The sequence below is a fragment of the Heteronotia binoei genome, chromosome 1, assembly GCF_032191835.1.
Source record: "Heteronotia binoei isolate CCM8104 ecotype False Entrance Well chromosome 1, APGP_CSIRO_Hbin_v1, whole genome shotgun sequence".
Taxonomy (NCBI): Eukaryota; Metazoa; Chordata; class Lepidosauria; order Squamata; family Gekkonidae; genus Heteronotia; species Heteronotia binoei.
The window spans coordinates 193,767,366-193,781,790 of NC_083223.1; the positions used below are offsets into that span (position 1 = coordinate 193,767,366).

The following is a 14,425-nucleotide window of genomic DNA, read 5'->3' on the forward strand; positions in this document are numbered from 1 at the left end:
ATATGCTCCTAGTAATTAAGGTCTTTTTCACATAGCCTAAGTATTCTGGTTTGGCAGCTGATCAGTTACTGAACAGTAACAGGTTTCTGCTGTCATTTCAGACAGACCCATTTCAGTAACTAGCTGCTACCGGAATACCGTTACCTTTTCTCACAGTCCTGCAGCTGTCCTGGCACTGAGGTGTGCCTGAGCTGTTATTAACAAAGAGCAGCTTCCTCCAGTTTTCAACCCCTCCTTCCAGGTTGAAATTGCTATGGCATGCTGTGTGAAATGCCCTTTAGCAATTCTGGAAGTGCCGGCTGTTTTCACACTCTTTCTTTCCTGGCCAGCATGCAATCTCTGTGTTGGGTTTTTTTTGGGGGGGATGGGGTTTGGAACATTGGGCTAAGAACACTATAGCGCTATAATGACATATCAATACAGTGCAACAGCACCACCATTGGTATGCCTGGGCTCCACTGAGATCGCTGCTGTTGACACTTAGCAACAAGTACCCCATTGGATATGCAGTTCAAGCAGGAGCTCAGGGCACCAGGCATTGGTCTGTCACCTGTTGCTAACCCTTCCATGGCCACATGGAAGTCAGGGGAAAGTGATGGGTTTCTAGGTGAGTATAAGGCACACATATATTGGGGGGGGGGGGGGGCTGTTGCTACCTGGAAAGAAGTTGCTAAGCTGCAGCAGGTATACTACTAGGAGATCCAGAATCTTGTGCTCCTTCCAAGCTACACTCCTTGATCCACTCATCTTCCTTACAATTCCTGACAAACCACTCACCAACCTATTAAACCAGACAAACCACTCACCAACTGCAACCCAAAGAAATCTGTGGCTTCCTTCCCTGACATTTATATCTGCTGCAGCTTAGCAGAAGTCACTTTCTAGCCAGCAGCCCGTGGGCATGGCCGTGGTGCACATCAGTTTGGGTTAGCAACATCTGTCTCACCAATCATTGTTGCTCTGATCACCCAGCCCCAAACCTGATGTTCTATGGGAAACTTCTTTCCAGGTGGCAACAACACCCCCCCCCAAAAAAAATGTGTGTCTTATACTCACCTAGATCCCATCACTTTCCCCTGACTCCCATGTGGTCATGGAAGGGTTAGTAACAGGTGACAGACCAATGCCTGGTGCCCTGATCTCCTGCTTGAACTGCGTATCCAATGGGGTTACCAAGTGTCAACAGCAGCAATCTCAGATGTCTCAGTGGAGCCCAGACATCCCAATGGTGGTGCTATTGCACTGCTTTGATACATCATTATAGCGCTATAGAGCTCTTAGCCCAACAGTAAAAAAAAAATTGCAGAGATCATGCATCAGCCGACAAAAAAAGACACAAAAATGGCTGGCATTCCCGGAAGCAAGATAAAAGCAGAACAGTGTGAAATGGCTCACTTCAGACACAGAACCCTACCAGAAAGAAAATCATGTGTTTGAAACTCCCATCCCTGTCCCGGATTACTTCAGGGTGGCACAATACCAATTCCCTTCCGGTTTCCATTGGCAAGTGTGAAAAGTCCCTATGTTCTCTGTGGAACACATGAAGCTGCCTTATACTGAGTAAGACCATATGTCCATGTAGCCCAGTATCAACTACTAATAAAGACAATAACGGTCAGTTTCAGCTCTTTACAGGAAAGATGGGATGAAAATTAGACAGATACACAGAACACCTGTTTGCTAAAGAATCCACATGATACCATATCATGATACTCAGCACACTGCATGGGATTATGGGTAGGATCATCCCCAGCTAAGTATTCTGTAAAGGATGTTAGTTGGACTTCATGTCCTACTACAAACACAGTCCTGCTTTTGCAGGGGGATTTCAATAGCAGTGGACCAATTGTTTTGCAAGAAAGCTTGACTGCCATGTTTTCACTGAAGAATCTGTAATAGCTTTTGTAGAATCCAGATCACAGTCTGACAAGGTCTTTGGACTTGTTTAAAGGTGTTTTGATTCCCTACATAATTAAAATTGGATTTTAGCTGTTGATTTTGATGTTTTAATGATTGTTATATTGTTAAGGTGCTTTTGAGTACTCACTTGAATGGAAAAATGAGACACAGATTTTCTCAAACAAAATCCTGCATGTGTACTCACACAGTGACTAGGTGTTTCTGATCTTTGGGACAGTTCTTTGCAGAAATGAAAAAACCTGTTCATTCAGCATAGTTATATGCATTCCACACATACTAATATTTTGCAGCCAAAATAACAGCCAGTATACTTTCCATTTCTTTTGAAACAACATACCTTTTTTATGAGGGGCCTCTGAAAAGCCATATCCAGGGATAGAAGGGCATATTACTTCAAAAACAGGCTCATCACTTAGGCCATGAGTTGCAGGATTCGTCAAGAGGGGGATAATTTTGTAAAATTCGTAGACTGAGCCAGGCCAGCCATGAACCAATAATAATGGCTTTGCCATTTGGCCTTCAGGCAAACCTGAAGGTTTCACATGAAGAAAATGGACATCAATTCCTATGAAAAAGACACAAACACCTCAGAAAGACCAACTAAGCAGATCAGAACATGGAAAGCAATCCACAGTGTGAGTGCCAAACAGCTGCATGCCTGCTAGACAATTTTGCTTGGTGCATACGACCAAGGGACTGGGGGCACCTTGACTTCTTTAGGCTCCTCCCATTTTTACTTCTCAAAGGGATCATTTATGACTGTGCCTTCAATACTTTGCTTTCAATAAACTTCCGTTCCTCTTGAACTCCCTCCTGGCAATGAGATTCTACCTAGCATAACTTTTAAGTTTGTCAACATTTGCTTTCCTGAAGTCCAACCTATATGCCTATGTGCAGCTTTTCCCTTCCCAAAGCCTATAAATTCCAAAATTACATGGTCACTACTACCCAGTGTGTCCACTACTTCCACCTCGTCAACTAGTTCTTCCCTGTTGGTGAAATCAAATCCAAGATTGCAGATCCCCCTGTTTCCCCCTCCACTTTCTGGAAAATGATGTCATTAGCTAGATAAATCAGGAATTCATTTGACCGTTAATTTTTCAGAGTCAGACTTCCAGCAAATATCTGGGTAATCCCATGACCACCATGTCCATCTCTTTGAGAACTTTGTAATCTGTTCTAGGAGTGCCTCAGCCAAGCCCTCTGCCTGGCCTTGTAGTCTATAGCAGTCCCCACCATAATATCACTATTACTCTTTTTTATTTTTACCCAAAGACTTGCAATTAAACTTCTATGCTCAGATTCATATATTTCCTCACAAGTATATACCTCTTTTACATACAATGCAACTCCTCCACCCTTCCTTGTCTGAACATTGTGCCATAGGTTCTGGAGGCTGTGTATGGAGGCCATAGCAGTCTGGGAGGTGGCTGCAAGCATCAAGGTCTCCCCCAGAGGTATTCATATCGTGGGGCCCTAAATTCCAAAGCAAACAATCTGAGCAGATTTACCAGATCCATCCAGACCAAATACCTCCAGAGGGTCTTTGAGACCTGAGGAGTTGCCCAGGTAGATCTGTTTACCACCTAGGCTTGCCAATCCCCAGGTCCCAGCGGGGGTTCTCCCACTTTCCCAGGCTCCTTCCCGCTCCCAGTCAACTGGCCGGTGGGGGGAAGCCTCGCCCCCATAACCACCATGTGCCTTTCCACCTCCAGAGGCTTCCTCTTGGGATGGTGTGTCTGTGTCTTTAAGGCTGAATGGTGGCGGGGAGAACAGGCAGAAGAACAACAAGGCTGCTCCCAGACCCTCTGTTGGTTGCACAATCTTTTCAGAGGTCGTTTACGTAGGAAGGGTAAACTTGAACCTTTGGTTGCTCTGTGTTTCTTTGAAGAAGTTGGAAGTTCAGCAACTCATGAGTAGAGATGCCAATCCCCCACTACAGAGTCGTCAGAAACGGGGTAGGGGGTTGAAGAGGGAAATGTCTGCTGGGCACTTCATTATTCCCTATGGAGATTGATTCTCATAGATTATAATGAATTGATTTGGGGGTATCTGGGGCTCTTGAGGGGCTGTGTTTTGAGGTAGAGGCACCAGATTTTTAGCATAGCATCTGATAACTCCCCTCAAAACACCTTCCAAGTTTAAAAAAGATTGGACCAGGGGGTCCAATTCTATGAGCCTCAAAAGAAGGTGCCCCTATCCTTTATTATTTCTAATGTAGGGAAGGGATTTAAAAGGTGTGCGGTTCCTTTAAATGTGATGGCCAGAACTCCCTTTGGAGTTCAGTTGTGTTTGTCACAACTTTGCTTATGGCTCCACCTCCAAAGTCTCCTGGCTCCATCCCCAAAGTCCCCAGATATTTCTTGAATTGGACTTGGCAACCCTATTACCACCCTTGGGGAGAAAAAGTCCCAGAATTTTGCTCCCTAGTGGGCAGCGATTTAGCCTCTCTGGAGGATGTGTTCCAGATTCCCTGGTCAGTGTCACTGTTTTACACATTTCTGCCCTTTCTTCTGAGCAGAGTTACAGGGAAACTGGTAGAAGAGAGGTCAGAATGCATTGTGGTAGCCCCCTTTTGGCCCCACCGGATTTTGTTCTAGGAGTTCTGCAGTGAGGCGAAGGAGTGCATGAAGGCATCAAAATGACGTCCTGCTCCTTAGTCTCTTCCCCTCCCATCTATGTGTACTCTCCTTTAACTGGAATCAAAATGAGTGTGGTCAATAGTAATGTCTCCAGGAGCTTCTACTCATTGACCCTTCCACAGATCCCTAATATTTGGGAACGAGATACCAAATAAAATATACATTAAATATCACTAGTATCCACCTATAGTGGAATCTGGCATGTTAAAGTTCATTTTGTACCTTTTGCAAGAGTTCTCTTAACTGGTTTAGTTTAACTTCTAGATAGTAAAAACAAATTGGTTGCTAACAAATGGGCTACATCCTAAAGAGGATGGTCTGTTGGTCATATCCAGCCCATTAAGAGTTCATTCTGAAGAAGAACAGAACTACCATTCCATAGATTACTTGTTGCATTGTGACAGCATGCGACTGCATGGACTGAAAATGGGGAAGCCTTGGTAGCCCAGGCAAGTATTTAGAAGTCTTACATTGCTGACCCAATTCCAGTTATAGAGGACTGCATGCTTATTATGAGAGGGATTTGATGTCGAGGCAATGGCAGTTCCAATAACTCAACATATGTCTCACTTTTATTCAATAAGAAAAAAAGAAGCTAACTTTCTAACTAAACTAAATCAAGTTTCTTAAAATTCAGAAAAACAAAAGGAAGAATTCACTGAGATGTGCATAAGGAGATGTAATTAAATAAAACTGGAATCTATATCTCCAAAAGCAAATTACAATAATTAAGTAGAGTAATATTACAGAAGGCAGTGGGAGATTAAAAAAAAAAAAGCCAAAGCCTCGAAATAATTCTAAGCAGGAATCAATGTCTGACTACTATATGGCTCCAGGTTAATCAATATATGTAATAAAGTAAAATACATTAAAGGCAAAGGATCAATTGAATATGTTTTTATCACCTTCCTAATAGATGAGCAGGGCATTTGTGCCAATAGTTATAGACATGATTCCAGAAAGTTGTTTGTTTCAGAAACCAAGCCACAGGATAACACACCTAGCCCTCTACATGGCAATACAGAACACCTGGATTATCAAGCCAACTTGGATGAATAATGTTTTTGTTAGGGCTGCTGGAGTAATCAGATTATCTATCTATCTATCTATCTATCTATCTATCTATCTATCTATCTATCTATCTATCTATCTATCTATCTATCTATCTATCTATCTATCTATCCCATCATTAAAATTGCACACCATATCTATGGGGGTGTATCAGCATCCTGAATATTGCAGTATAGTATGGTCTTTTGTGCATGTCATTGCCTAGACTCAGAAGCAATGTGAATCAAGATCATTCTTGTGAGCTCATGTGATATTTTACAGACTGCTTGGTTCCACACCACTATTTAACCATTTACTTTATAACACTATTAACTGCTTTTAAAAAATTAAAACAAAGAAACTTGCAATATTAAAGATCCCTGTAAAAATACAATAAAGCATACCATCAAGAGGAAGCATCCTGCTCTCTGATATATCCAGGTTCTCACACTGATACTTCACTGAAAGGTTCAAATTTGCTTGTAGCAGCTTTTAGCTACCAAGCACCTGTTGCCAGGCTTATTTGAGATGCTATGATTAATGGTCACCTACATTTTTAAAACTTTGGCTCAAACTTTGTAGAAAAATACAGTAGTTGTACTTACACACAGCAACAGTAACCAGGAAAAAGTCTGGTGCATACAAATGTTTTTAACTGACCACAGAAAACAAAGGAGAATCCTAAGGGGGGGTGGTCGGTGAAAGTGCTTTGGAAGCAAACTAACCACTACGTTGGCGGAAGTGCAATTTGCACCCTTCTGACTCTCTCCATGCCTGCGCAAATGGGAGCTGCGCCCATCTAGGGGTGCCTCACATATGCCCACCCATGGCTGCCAGCAGAGCAGCACCACACCCAGTCTGCAGCGCAACTGGAGCATAGGGAGCTATGCCATGCAAGAAGGGGCGGCCCCAGGAGCATGGCCAGCGTTAAGACCTTTCAGCCTGGGAACGCCCTCCGTGAGAGGCATAAAGTTACAACAAAGAAAATGTTGGCGTAGCCCATAGAGACCCATGTATCCTGAAAACAAAGTTTGCTGTCGCTCCTGGTGCAGCCTCGAAACCCCGTAGGGAGCCAACTAAATGGCACACCAATCCCCACACACCCTGGACAGGACAAACCCCTTCTCCAGCACCCAATCACAGACTCCCCCAAGCCTTTCGCACCGGAGCTCTGCCATGGAGCTCCCTGCCATGCAGACATAAAGTGAGGGCAGGGGCGCTTTGGTGGTGGAGGCTGCACAGCGAGGGCACTTAGACAGTACGAAGCAAGCTCTTTGACTTGCAAGGAGAAGGGCGAAGTCTCCTCTGTGTTTAACCTTTCCTGTTCCAAGTCCCCACAGATACCTGGCCCCTTGGGGCTCAGTGTACAAGGGTGATCGCACATGGATGGGTAAGTACGAGTGCGCCCCCCAAAGCTACCCCCCTCCCCTCGCTCAAGGAAGGCGTCTCCGGCACTTGACCTGGGCAGCGAGCTCAGACAGGGGGTGGTTGCTGCAGCCCCCATGTGGTGCTGGCGGCACTGGTCCATCCTCTGCCTCGTTCCCACGCCTGGCAGGGCACCGGTTGGCAGCTGGTCCAATACTGTGAGGAGGTGGGTCGGAGACTGTCCCTTTAAGAGACTCCCTAGCCAAAACACATCCTCATAGTGCAGTTGCTGCCCCTTTGGGTGCTCTTGGCCTCTGTCTGTTTTCCAGGTGGGGATTCAACAGAGAAGCTTCTGTTTGTAGTGATTCAACCCCCTTCCCCCACTCTACTAGTCAGCTGTTCCTGCCCTCCTCTTTTGAGTGGAGCCTTGAACCCTGAAAGACTGTCCAAGTTGCACCTAGGATGCTGTTGCACTTGGTTCCAGCACAATGAAGTCTTGGATGTGCTCTACTTTGCCTGGGATGCTGCTGCACTTGGTTCCAGCACAATAAAGTCTGAGATGTGCCCTACTTTGTCTCTCCTGCTTGGTGTCTGCTGCATGTTCCCTGTGCCCCTCCCCACCCCCTCTGTCACTCTGTCCATGGGTTCCCGAGGGAATCTCTGGGTGGGAGGGCTCGCTTGTTTCTTAGGGAGGGGGCAGGGAGGAATTATGAGCCACTATGCTGCCACAAGGCTGGACAAGGGAGGGGAGGGGTCTTCGCCCCATTTGTCCCATGGGAGAGAGGGTAACCTTGGGCCAGGTGCCACACATCAGCCTAGCTGGCCAAACAGCCTGCCCAACCCCATGGGGCTTTTGTGCTCATGGCAGAACCTACAGCAAGGGGGGAGGCGCTAATGGAGTAAATGCATGGCCGGTACCTCACACTCTGAGTTTTGCGGCCCCCAAGGGAGGAATTCCATACACACAGCAGGGGGCATCAGGGCCATGTGGGGGGAGCCCTGTTACGGGGCAGACTTGCATTCTTCATTGGGAGAATGCCCATGTCCCATGCTGGCATGCAGAGAAAGCAGCTGACTGCCTATGATTGGCTCAGTTCTTTGTCATGGGGTGGGATGGGAAAGGTGATCAGCCTCTCTGGGGCTGCCTCTCCACACCCCTGAGTGTCATGTGCTATGGCACCTGCGCCAGGACTGGCCAATCTGGGGGGCTGGGATGGCCCTCTTCTCCTGCTGCCTCTGCCTTGGCCCCCACACTGGGAGTCCGCAGTCCAGTGGAGTTGCCATAGCAATGGTCTCACATGTGGTGAGCTACTTCTTCTTTTCCCCCCTCCCCCGCAAGTGGAACTAAGCCCTTAGGAAGTGGACAAGCAGTGCCTCAAGCATGCCACAGCCAGCTGCCATGGAAGTTAGGACTGGGCTGCCCGTTGACTTAGACTGCTGTTCTATTAAGGTCTTTTCTGTTGGTCTACTCTGACTGGCAGTCTCACTGCACAAGCTAAATCACTCAGCTCTCCCATTTCAATTATACACAGAATTAAACTCTGTTACCTTAAAGGTGCCATTGGTCTCAAGCTTAGTCTTCATGTTTGTTAACACTTTTATTATTATCTGTATGCTAATTTCCTGCTATTCACAAATCTTACCAACTGCTTTAATCCAATTTTAGCTTTACTTATCACTCAATTGCTTGTGCATCTTGACTCTAATTAGCCCTTCCTGGCAACTAACCGCCCCCCCCCCCACCTATATATAATGGCTGAAGAAGTTTTGTTCCAATGTATCTGAAAAAATGTGCATGCACACGAAAAGCTTGAAGGTTCCTCTGGACTCAAACTTTCTTCATTAAGTAAGATACCCCGATCCTCTTTGAACAACCTTTCAAGCTCATCGTCATCAGTTGAAGAGGGAAGCTTTTTTCAGGACCAACAATGACAGAAGGGTGACTATTTAACCCAAAGTCTTATGTGTCTGTTAAGAGCAATGCGTCCATTAAGAATAGTAAGCACGATTCAAGATTTTTTTTTAAACCCTCTCAGTATTATTAGCCACAAACCTTCAATGCTTGTTTTGAATTGTGGGAATCTGTTCAGAACTTCCACTTGTTTTTTCCAGTCAAAATGATTTCTCCAATAAGAGGTGATCTTCTTAAGATAAATGGTATTAATCCCATAACAAAAGTAACTGTCCTCTAAGGGTTCTGTGAATCGAGCCTGATCAAGTCTCCTGTGCAAATCCTAAAATGCCAAAAAAGTGGGAGAGGGGAGGGGGAATGTTCAGACAAAATTAAATGAAAGAAGGGGAATTGTATCCACGTGGTTTCAGTACATTTATTGGATTTTCAGGTAAAAAAGAATGGGGGATGGGAATAAAAGGAAAGGGGAAAGGGAAGGGTACATGAATTTGAAATTTTGTAGTATTTCTACTTATACATTGTACATTTCATATCATCATCGATATTGGTCATCTTATAATATTCTCTGCAAATATCTTATAATTCAGTAATACAATAATCATTAATATCTCTTAAAACTCCTACTAAGACAAGAATATAATTTTACATGGCAATAGTTATCATAAATTATCTTATTATCTTATTTTGGAAGTTTATATATTACAACGTAGCCAGTTATATAGCGGTTCCCACATTTTCTTGGTTTCACAGAGATCGGCATCTCTCAGTCTGGCTGATAGTGTATCTATTTCTGCAAAACCAAAAACTAAAAGCTTAAAAGCCATGTGAATCATATGCAAATATTTTCTTCTACTTAATACTAAGGGTGTGTACAAAAAATTGTTATTTTGGGGGACCTTGGTATACTGAACCCGAAAAACATCAGTATTTCCTGATATTTCAGAATCCCAATATTAGTACGGCATTGGAATTCAGGAAATATTTCGGAATGCCAATTTTTTTTTTTGCTCCATTATACTTGGGACTATTATAGTCAACAGTCCTCATAGGCAATAACGGCGAATCGATCCGAGGGTTATCCAAGTCTCTGTGGGGGCTGCTTTTTGAGGCAGAAGGGCACCAAATTTATAGCATAGCTGCTGGTTCCTCTCTCAACCCTGCTTCCAGGTTTCAAAAAGATTGGACCAGGGGTCCAATTTTAGGGGCTCCAAAAGAAGGTACCCCATCCTCCATTGTTTCCAATGGAGGGGAGAAAAGGCATTGAAAAGGGACACAGTCCCTTTAAATGCCTTCTCCAAGCCATGGCATGACTCCACACCATGGCAAGTGAACTCCAAAGGCACTTAAAGGAACCACAGTCCATTTAAATGCCTGAGAGTTCAATCTGAAGGCATTTAAAGGGAATCATAGAGTTGGAAGGGACCTCCAGGGTCATCTAGTCCAACCCCCTGAGCAATGCAGGAAACTCACAAATACTCCCCCCTAAATTCACAGGATCTTTTTTGCTGTCAAATGGCCGTCTAGCCTCTGTTTAAAAATCTCCAAGGAAGGAGAGCCCACCACCTCCTGAGGAAGCCTGTTCCACTGAGGAACCGCTCTAACAGTCAGGAAGTTCTTCCTAATGTTGAGCTGGAAACTCTTTTGATTTAATTTCAACCCATTGGTTCTGGTCCTACTTTCTGGGGCCACAGAAAACAATTCCACACCATCCTCAGTCTATATGACAGTCCTTCAAGTACTTGAAGATGGTGATCATATCACCTCTCAGCCGCCTCAGTCACGGACTGAGAGCCCTTTAAATGCCCTTTTACTGCGGCCACCTAGCAGCCCAAAAAATCCCGAATACTTTTGGGATTTTTTTTTGAGTGACCATTTTGGGTAGCCAAATCACTAGGCCCTTGGTGAACAGCTGAAAAAAAACCTGATAAATACTAATAAAGTATCTAGTGGGTATTTTTCTGGCTTGGTTTATACTAAGTGCACACTCCTACTTAACACTAAAACAAAATTAATTTTTAAAGTAATTTCTATTGTGTTTTTACCATTTGCTTTCTTGGAGGCCTCCAATTCATGGCATGCGTGACCGAGACCGGGGTGCGCGATGGGGAGACCTCTCTCCCAGGATACTCGGTCTTTCACCAGTCGCGGACTAGCGGGCGGGGGGAGGGGTGGCACTGTTCATACAGGAGGCTTACTCCTTCCGGGCCCTCCCGGCCCCGGAGATCAAGGGCATTGAATGTGCCGGTCTGGCGTGGGACGTTGGGGAGGGGTTGGCGATCTGGCTGGTGTACCGACCGCCTAACGCACCGGCCAGCGCCTTACTATCCCTGATGGAGGCCGCAGCAGGATGGGCATTGGAGCACCCGAGGCTTCTGATCCTGGGTGACTTCAATGTTCATGCCGATGACGTGACCTCCAATCAGGCGATGGACCTAGTGTCTTCCATGGCGACACTAGGACTCTCCCAATTAGTTACGACGCCCACTCACCAGGCGGGGCACATGTTAGACTTGGTCTTCGCGGCGGGAGTTTTAGTGAACGATCTTGCTTCTATAGCAGTGCCATGGTCGGATCACTATGCCCTCAAGGCTCGTGTGGATGTCCCACCCCAAGCCCATTTAGGCGGCGAGCACATTTTAGCTCGCCCGCGGAGCCTGATGGACCCAGAACGGTTCCTGATGGCTCTGCGGGATCCCTGGCCCCCTGGCGATTCTCTTGATGACCTGGTGGAGTCTTGGAACGATAGGCTCTCCGGGGCCATCGATGAGATCGCACCTAGGTGTCCTCTGCGCCCTCGTTCAAAGCCGACACCTTGGTATAGCCAGGAGTTGCGGCGTTTGAAACGGGGACTCAGACGACTAGAGAGGCAATGGTGGCGTACTCGAGACAAAGCGACTCGAACATCTTATAGAGTGTTTATGAAGTCCTATGAGATGGCAGTCAAGGCCGCAAAGAAAACATACTTTGCGGCCGAGATTGCGTCTGCAACTTCGCGCCCAGCACAACTGTTCAATATAATTCGGACTCTTACAACACTGCCACAGGGCAGACCAAATTCTAACGAATTGGAAATTGGCTGTGAGGCTTTTGCGAATTTCTTTGCGGATAAAATCGCGTCGCTCCGTTCTGACTTCCCTGCCATATTAGATACAGTTAGCGAACCTGAGGCTCCGTGCCTGTCTTCGGATCGTGTTCTGGACGGCTTCAGTGCTCTCAGCCTGGAAGAAGTTGACAGGATCCTCCTATCTGCACGCCCAACAACTTGCAAATTGGACCCGTGCCCCTCCTGGCTTATTAAGACCTGCCAGAGGGAGCTGAGATATCCTATACGGGATTCATAAATAGATCCCTATTGGAGGGGCATTTTCCATCAGCGCTTAAAGAGGCGGTGGTCCGTCCCCTCTTGAAAAAAACAACGTTAGACCCGGCCGAATTGGCACATTATCGACCAGTCTCGAATCTGCCCTTTTTGGGCAAACTTATTGAGAGGGCAGTGGCGTTGCAGCTACAGAGTTTCCTGGAGGACGCTTCTGTCCTTGACTCCTGCCAGTCTGGCTTTCGCCCGGGCCATGGGACGGAGACAGTGCTGGTCGCCCTGGTGGATGACCTTCAACGGCATCTGGATCAAGGCGGCTCGGCGGTGCTGATGCTGTTAGACCTATCGGCAGTGTTCGATACGGTCGACCATCAGTTGCTGGCTTGCCGCCTTGCCGACGTGGGGATTCAGGGGCTGGCCTTACAATGGCTTTCCTCTTTCCTTGACGGTTGGGGACAAAGGGTGGCGATTGGGGACGAACTGTCCCGGAGACACACGCTTGATTGCGGAGTGCCTCAAGGGGCGGTACTTTCCCCGATGTTATTTAACATCTATATGCGCCCCCTTGCCCAGATTGCCCGAAGGTATGGGTTGGGCTGTCATCAATATGCTGATGACACCCAGCTCTATCTACTTATGGACGACCGGCCTGCCTGCGCCCCAGAAAATCTGGACTGGGCGTTACAGGCGGTGGCTAGGTGGCTTAGGCTGAGCGGGCTGAAGCTGAATCCGGCGAAGACAGAGGTCCTTTGCTTGGGTCGTTGTGGCCCGGGAAGGGAAATCCCCCTGCCAGTCTTTGACGGGGCGCCATTGACAGCGGCGCACAGGGTCAAAAGTCTGGGGGTACTATTGGAGCCTTCATTGACAATGGAGGCTCAGATAGCAGCCACTGCCAAGTCTGCATTTTTTCATCTTAGGCGGGCGAGACAGTTGGCCCCTTTCCTGGAGCATGACGACCTAGCAACGGTGATTCATGCCACGGTCACCTCGAGGTTGGACTACTGTAATGCCCTCTACATGGGGCTACCCCTGTGCCGAACCCGGAAACTGCAGTTAGTGCAGAATGCCGCTGCCCGGCTGTTATTAGGGCTCCCAAGATGGGAGCACATTCGGCCGGGGCTTCGGGATCTGCACTGGCTGCCAATAACATTCCGAGTCCGGTACAAGGTGTTGGTCATTACCTTTAAAGCCCTATATGGCCTAGGACCTGCTTACCTTAGGGACCGTCTCTCCCCACACGTTCCCCAGAGAGTACTAAGATCGGGCTCACAAAACCTGCTAGTAATCCCCGGGCCAAAGGAGGCCCGTCTGAAATCCACCAGGGATCGGGCCTTCTCGGTAATGGCGCCTTACTGGTGGAACCAGCTGCCGGAGGAGGTGAGGGCCCTGCGGGACCTAGGGCAGTTCCGCAGGGCCTGTAAGACAGTCCTCTTCCAGCTGGCCTACAACAACTAACTGACACTGAGAATTTCTGGATGGAGCTAGAATGCATTTGACAGACCGCTGGTTTTTATGTTCTATGTTTTATTAATTTATTGTTCTAACTGTTACTATGAAATTGTTTTTAAGCTAAACTTTTAACTGTTACTATGACATTGTTTTTAAGCTAAACTTATGTAAGTTTACATGTTGTGAGCCACTTCGGTGGGGAGGGCGGGATATAAGTCGAAATATAAATAAATAAATAAATTCCTACCTTGGTGAGATTACTCAACTGTCCATGTCCCAACCAGTGTGTGTATGTGTGTGCATGTATGAATAAAATGAGTGGCCTGTGTCAATCATGGAAGCAGCAAAACCAGGCCACCACAAACAAGGTAAGGCTTTTTTATGGGGGAGGGGGAGGGGGGTGGAAGGACTCTCCAGGCATGCAGAAAATATGACTTTGTAAATTATCTAAAAGAAAATGGGGGGGGGGTACCAAAAACAACCTCAAGAGGAATGACAATTCTCTAGGAGGTACAGAATGACAACTCTTATGAGTCATTTCAATGGGCAAATATAAGTTGATGAAGAAATTAGCCTGAACTCCAATTAGCCCTCAAGAGCTTACTGAATCCTGGAAGTGGAGTTGATTTTGGTATGTGCAAGAGAGAGGTCTCGCTTCCTATGATTCCTCACAGTTCACCTGCTTAAGAACATAAGAGAAGCCATGTTGGATCAGGCCAATGGTCCATCCAATCCAACACTCTGTATCACACAGTGGCCGAAAAACAAACG

At 46.5% G+C, this 14,425-nt stretch overlaps 1 protein-coding gene across 2 annotated transcripts in view; it reads right to left on the reverse strand.

Moving 5' to 3' along the window:
• Positions 1-14,425, reverse strand: part of EPHX1 (epoxide hydrolase 1) — a 49,750-nt gene that overhangs the window by 28,133 nt on the left and 7,192 nt on the right. For both annotated transcript variants that reach the window (XM_060259466.1, XM_060259458.1), the window contains exons 3-4: positions 9,031-9,211; positions 2,258-2,485 (exon numbers count right to left, since the gene is read on the reverse strand). In XM_060259466.1, the coding sequence (XP_060115449.1) occupies positions 2,258-2,485; positions 9,031-9,211 (409 nt within the window). The remainder of the gene's footprint in view (positions 1-2,257; positions 2,486-9,030; positions 9,212-14,425) is intronic.